At 32.9% G+C, this 7,500-nt stretch overlaps 1 protein-coding gene across 3 annotated transcripts in view; it reads left to right on the plus strand.

The window, feature by feature from the left end:
* The window catches only part of LOC106872620 (uncharacterized), a 126,542-nt gene that overhangs the window by 88,465 nt on the left and 30,577 nt on the right, over positions 1-7,500 (plus strand). For 2 of the 3 annotated variants that reach the window (XM_089362327.1, XM_089362328.1), the window contains exons 6-7: positions 1-18; positions 1,439-1,453. The exon at positions 1-18 is cut by the window's left edge and continues 96 nt beyond it. In XM_089362327.1, coding sequence (XP_089218453.1) covers positions 1-18; positions 1,439-1,453 — 33 coding nt within the window. The remainder of the gene's footprint in view (positions 19-1,438; positions 1,454-7,500) is intronic. The other variant, XM_089362329.1, reaches the window with a different exon arrangement.

Consider the following 7,500-nt stretch of genomic DNA (forward strand, 5'->3'; position numbering starts at 1 on the left):
ATGTACTCAGCTGATAAGGTAAGCTGCACCATTCATTCTCAACCCCTTGCTAACTCCCTCTCTATCTCCTTCCACCTCTCTCTATGTCTATATATATATATATATATATATAGTTCATAGATGTGATCTCCATATAGAATACACTTAGTAGTGCTCAAAAGGTTTAAACTTGAGCAGGTATAGAAGTAAATAAGCAAGTTAGACAGATCAACATATAAAGTATGGAGACCTGAACCTTGAAAACCGTGAGTGTAGTGGATGCCCATTTGTCAATGATGATGGTCAGTTAAGGACTGTCATTGAGAAAGGTCCATGTAAAACCACTTGAGAACCGGTAAAAGAACTTCACGTTATCCAGAAAACTCCCTGCAACCATTTACATATGATCGGAAAATCAAAAAAGCTCAACAAATGTGTACCACACGATTTGAATGAAAATCAGAAAATGCGCAGATATGAAATTTGTTCGTCACTTCTCCATAACTAGACTGATCCATTTCTCAACCATATTGTAACTTGTGATGAAAAGCAGATTCTGTACAATAATAAAAAACATTCTTTGCAGTGGTTGGACCGAAATGAAGCACTAAAAATCTTCCCTAAACCCGAGCTCTTCAAAAAGAAGCTTTTGGTGATTGTTTTGGTAGTGTACTGCTGGACTCATCCACTATAACTTGTTAAAATCCAGAATAACCATTACTGGAGAAACATATTGTTATGAAATTGCCCAAATGAACGAAAAACTGCTACTCGTCCATCCCAGACTGGTCAACAGAAGAGGGCCAATCATTCTTCATGACAATGCTCGACCACACATTTCACTAATGACATTGAGGGAACTTGGTTACGAAATTCTTCCCCACCCAGACCTTTCTCCTACAGACTACCACTTTTTCAAGCGCCTTGATGGTTTCCTGCAAGAGAAGTTCAAAAATGAAACCGATGCTGAAAGTGCATTCAAAGAGTTCATCAGCTCCAGAACTGCAGATTTTTATGCTACTGGAATAAACAAACTTGTAACTCGTTGGCAAAAATGTGTTGATTGTAATGGTACTACTGACTTTGATGAATAAAATTTCTGTATTGTTGAAAGGTATTGTAATGAATTTCATATTTCAAAACGTCGCTTACGTTTTTACTCAGCCTGAAATATATATATATATATATACACTTGTGCCTTCAATATCTCCTAAACTTTTTTTTATTTACAATTGATAAACAAAAAGTTGTCGAAAAATTGTTGAAACTGGTTCAGTATTTTAATAATACACTTTTCTCCATATACATACATACATATATATATATGTATGTATGTACATGTATATATATATATATATATATATATATATATATATATATATATATATATAAATAAAATGTTGATGAAGACTACAATAATTTTAACAACAATCACATCGTTTTATGTTATAATTTACAGCCGGAAGATGAAGAAGTAAGTACTTTCTTCTTGCTGCATGTCCAAATGTATTGATTATAATTTCTCAGTTATGTTTTTAAGACAGTCAGAACAGCCATATTGAAGTGACATAAATAAATATACTTTTATTCTCTCCCTTTCCTGCATTCTCCTTTCTCTTGACTTCTTTTCCATTTCTCTTTCCCTTTGCTTGTTCCTGTCTCAATCTCTACCTTTTATCTTTTATGTGCTTCGGTCAGTAGACTGTGGCCATGCTGGGGCACTGATTTGAAGAATTTTAGTCATGCAAATCAAACCCTGTGCTTATTTTTATTTTTAAACCTGGTTCTTATTCTATCAGTCTCTTTATCCAAATTGCTAAGTCACAGGGACATAGACACATCACCAGTTGTCAAGTGGTAGTGGATGACAAACACAGACATATAGGTACACACATGCTCACATGCTTATATAATATATATATATATACACACACACACACACACACACACAAAGGGTTGCTGAAAAGTTCCTGGATTTAAGGGTATCATGAAAGGCCAGGTAGGAGGCCCAACATTTCGAGTTCTTTTACAGGGCTTAGAAAAACTGAAGGACTACTACAGTGTGTGATTCTGAGAGATTATGTTGAATAAAATCATAATTAACAGATCCTCCAGTATTTCCTTTCAGCACGCCCCCTCATGTGTATGTATATACACGCACACATACATACTACAGATTTTTTTCAGTTTCTACTTACAAAACCCACTCACAAGGCTTTGTTTGGTCTGAGTATATAGTAGAAGGCTCTTGCCCAAGGCACTACACTGTGGGACTGAACCTGGAACCATACATATATATATATATATATAAAGAGAGAGAGAGAGAGATGTATATGCTGAGCAAATCAGTTAATTAGTGGCTTGCTTCTCATTGTGGTTACTCTATTTTCAGTTGATTTTTCCCTTGTTGTCACCATCTCTATTCCTGGACTCTTTTTCATCATTCCTCTCAACCCAATGATTTCAGTGCCCATCAAAACACGAATCTGCGTTTATACTGGTTTTTTAAAAATTTCTCTGTTGTTTCTTTTTTTTTTTTTCTTTTTTCAGAGTTGGCTCAACAGAATTATTGTAAGAGGCTTTTTAAACTGTGAGCTTGTAATCTTGAGCAAGTAACTCAGCTAGAGATGTTGTATTAGGATTTTGTTTGAGGTTGATTGTGATTTCGACAGAACAGTCAAAAACACAATGAGCCCGACATGTCAGGTTGGGTCTGGAGCTTTTTCACCAGTATAGGTCATCGGAAGCTAGTTACCCTATTTACATATACCCTCTCATAGGTATACTACAAGTACAACTGAAGTGGAGTGAGGGCTACCCCTCAAAATGGAGCTAACATTGGGGAATGGTGGTGTTGTTGGTCTGAATGTATTATGTATGTAATATATATATATATATATATATATATATATATATATATATATATATATATATATATATATACAGCCATATATGTGTGTGCATATATACATATTAATAATGATAAGAACAGATTTTTCACATCTATAATTTTATTAAACAGTTATTTATAGAATTTTTTGTTCAAAGAAAAACAAGAATACTATAAATAACTGTTTAATAAAATTATAGATGTGAAAAATCTCCATTCACCTTATCATTATTAATACTATTACTTACTACTTACTCTACAGAAACTATGTAATCCTGAATAGGACACTCAAATTTATCAAGCAAGAATAGTTACCAGAGTCTAGCAACTTATTGTTAACTCAGATTTCACTGAAAGACCATTATGGTTCGCCAGCATCTGAAACTGATTTAAGAGGAAACAATAACTGCCAGGACTATATATCTCTTTAAACTCATTATATATATATATATATATATATATATATATATATATATATATATATATATATATGTATGTATATATGTATATATATATGTATAGGTATACATATAGACATACACACATATAATTAAGAAAACAAAACAAAACATGAGAGATTGCTTATAAGAAATTTATTTATGCCATTTTACATATGTTTCTTTAACATAAGATTAGTTTTAGTTATATAATACAAATTACATAATCAAGACTTCACGTCAAATCATCAGAGACACTCTTTTACTTGTTTCAGTCATTTGACTGTGGCCATGCTGGAGCACCACCTTTAGTCGAGCAAATCGACCCCAGGACTTATTCTTTGTAAGCCTAGTACTTATTCTATCAGTCTCTTTTGCCAAACCGCTAAGTTATGGAGACGTAAACACACCACATAAATATATATACATACATATATATATATATATATATATATGTGTGTATAGGTATAAATAATTTATATATATATATGATTATTTCTAATGTATAGAATGCATGTGTATGTATATATATGTATATGTATGTATATATATGTATATGTATATATGTATATATATGTATATATATATATATATATATATATATATATATATATATATATATATATAATATACATACATGAATTAGAAAATTGTAGATATTTCTGACATATCTTGAAAAATGTTGTGTTCTTTTTTAAATTGGAGAATTTATAAAATTATAGAATTCCAGGATATTGTGATACACATCTCTAGTTGATAATCTTGTTTCTTGATCATTTATCTAGTCTTCTGAAAATTTCTCTCAATTCCTTTCCCCAACTCCCTTGACTTTTTCCAATCCTGCCCTTATAATCATCACTTCTTTCCTCTCATGGTATAAATACCAATTTGAAACAGAAAAAAAAAACACACAAAAAAAAAAGGAAAATAAAATAAACAGCCATAACATGCCCACTGGTAGGAATTGAACTATAGACATCTTACTTTGAAGGTGACTGTATTAACAACAAGCAATCCATGTGGTTCATCTCCTATCAGTGAGGATTTGTTGAGATTTTTTTTTCTGCTTCAAATTTATATTTATTATGTCATGTACCAGCTATATCAATATGTTAGCCTTTGTTTTATTTAATTTTTTTTTTTGTATTTCTTTTTTTGTTTAATTAACCAATTAAGTAATTAGCATACTTGCCAGCCGTGTGGAGGTGCAGGCGTGGCTGTGTGGTAAGAAGTATGCTTTCCAACTAGTTCTGGGTTCAGTCCCACTGCATTGCACCTTGGTGGCAATTATAGCCTCAGGTCAACCAAAACCTTGTGAGTAGATTTGGTCGATGGAAACTGAAAGAAGCTTGTCGTGCGCACGTGTGTGTGTGTGTGTGCCTGGCTTCATGACTCCCACCACTGCTTGACAGCTGGTGTTGGTTTGTTTACATCTCCATAAATAAGCAGTTTGCCTAAAGAAACTGATAGAATAATTACCATCCTTAAAAAAATAGTACTAGGGTTGATTCATGCAACTAAATATCTTTCAAGGTGGTGCCCCAGTATGGTCATAGTTTAGTAACCGAAACAAGTAAGAGATAAGAGATTTTTTAAAAATTGCCCTATGTCAAATGTAGTTGCCTTATCATTGGGAGACTGAACATCATGAACTAGGGAGCCAGATAAGGCTAAGGTCTGCTAAATCCAACGGTTGTCACTAAATGAAATATTGAAACAAGCCAAAGTGTCACTAACTTAGCACAAACTTACAAAGAATTGCTTATAGTAACATCGGTAGTTATGTGAAGATGTTATATACTCTCCTTATGCCTCCTTCCCCAGCATTCATAGCAGACACATTATTTAATGATTGGGTTGCTTTTTAGAAACATCTTTTAATAAAATAAATGAAAATTCTCCCAGAAAGAGGAAAATATTAAACTATTAAACTTTCATCCACTATCAGCTATTTGCTGATAGTAGATGAATGACAACAAAATCATAGCAGTGGTACACCACCCTGATGGCTGATTGCAGTATCACTAAGTGTGGTAACCCATAGATACAAGTTTTATATCCTCTGTGGCAATTCTCTTGACCAAAATATAAATAACTATAACAGCTGATTTGAATAAAGACAAAGCTGAAAAAATGGTAGACCTATAATGTAGTTTATTTATGATACCTTTGTGGTTTCATACTTTCTCCCAGTGTACTGCCATCCACAAAATCATAAAATTCTCTGACAAAATCACTTTAAAATATCTTTCAATAACTTTATGATAAAACACTAAATTAGTTTGTTTTGTTCCCCACCCCATCTCCAAAATATACTTGTAAAAAAGGGGTGTGTCTTATACACTGGCAAATATGTTAATTATTTCATTAATTAATTTTCATCTGTGTCTTTTTGCTCTTAGCCATAAAGTCTCTGAGCAGCATCATAACTGAAGCAAGTTAATTAATACAGGGTGATGCGAGTATGCTATGTTGGTCTGACTGGATGAAACAACTCAGGAGGTTCACTTCCACGTGCCATTTCTGGCCTCATGATATCACTGTGACATTGCTGTTGCATCCATTTGTAAAAAGAGCTTTCAGTTCTCAAAAGGTTCCAGTTCATCTGGCACCAAAATTTGTCAAGTACCATTCAGAGGTAGACAAATTAAATAGGTAAAATAAACAGCAGTGATGTTTTACACCCCCCCCCCCCCCCCAAAAAAAAATCTGCAAAAGCTACTCAGTGGTATTGTAAACTCTTCTGTTGGTAGTGACTAAAGCCATATCATCAGCTGGTATCTGAGGATTACTAACATTTCACTCCTTAGTATGTATACGTTGAGTTGGGGTACCAAGGACTGAAATAGCTTTTTCCTGTAGAAGGGTTGTCTGTCTATCTCTTGTCAGTCACAGCCACCAAACATAACTCGTATCTATCTATCTATCTATCTATCTATCTAGGTATCTATCTATGTGTGTGTGTGTGTGTGTGTGTGTGTGTGTGTGTGTACATTTAAGCATTAGTTTTTCTGCTACTTTGCTGCTTTACTGAAGTCCTCCAGATGAACCAAAAGAGGACAAGATGTTCCCTCTTCCAAATCACACTACACAGAAAGAGGGGTTATCAAATAATTCAGATAATTATTATTACTGCTACCAAACCAGTCTTGCCAACCACAGCTTATTTTTCAAAACACACTAAATAATCTTTTAACTTCCTTCTTAACACACATACAAAACTTAATACTTTGTTTCCAATCTCTTCATTTATTTCAAGTCTTTCAAAATACATCTTGTCTTTGTCTCTCTTATTTTACTTTTAGTTTTCTTTTTTTTTTTTCTTACATTTTTGCCTGTCTTCTTCAACTGTCTTTTCTACATTGCTCTCCTCACAGTTTCTCTTATGCTCATCTTTTTCTATCCTTCTTTGTGTGTGTATGCATATATATTTATATGCAAACATACCTATATATATACACACATTATCATTTGTTTCTACCATTCTCTCAATATATATTTTTCTGTGTATGCTGTATGATTCTCTCTCTCTCTCCCTCTCTCTCTCCCTCTCTCTCTCCCTCTCTCTCTTTATCTATTTATCTATCTAACTATCTAACTATCACATTCAACTTTGTCACCTTTTCAAACTTAAACCTTTATATTCAATTGAAATCTGAGTAGAAAAATAATAAAAAAAGAACAGAAAAAAATCAAAATCAATTATGTATTATTAACAATAATGATACAGTAAATTTTATGAGCATGTATTTTTAGTAAACACACATTTGTCACACCATGGAGATAGTAGATTTCATACATATATATATTTATATATTTAGAGAAAGGTAGTTATGGCTGGTTCATAGGGTTGCCCAGAGCTTTGCATCTATAAAGTGCTTATCTTTGTCTTCATTATCATCAGGCCCTAATGGCTGGTGGCCTATAACCTTTCTTCAAAATGTATATATATATATATATATATATATATATATATATATATATAATAATAATACAAAGAATATGTATGCATGTATACCCACATATATGTACATACATCTACATGTGTATATAGATGCATATCAGGGTACAGGACATTAGAAAAATGAACTACAGACAATGGAACGAACACATAGGAAAACAGATAGCCACTTGGAATTAATCCTTCGTCAGCTGCCTCTATTCTAACTAGATGTTTCGAAGATAAGGCAATAT

The sequence above is a fragment of the Octopus bimaculoides genome, chromosome 14 (assembly GCF_046866305.1).
Source record: "Octopus bimaculoides isolate indiv1 chromosome 14, ASM4686630v1, whole genome shotgun sequence".
Taxonomy (NCBI): domain Eukaryota; kingdom Metazoa; phylum Mollusca; class Cephalopoda; order Octopoda; family Octopodidae; genus Octopus; species Octopus bimaculoides.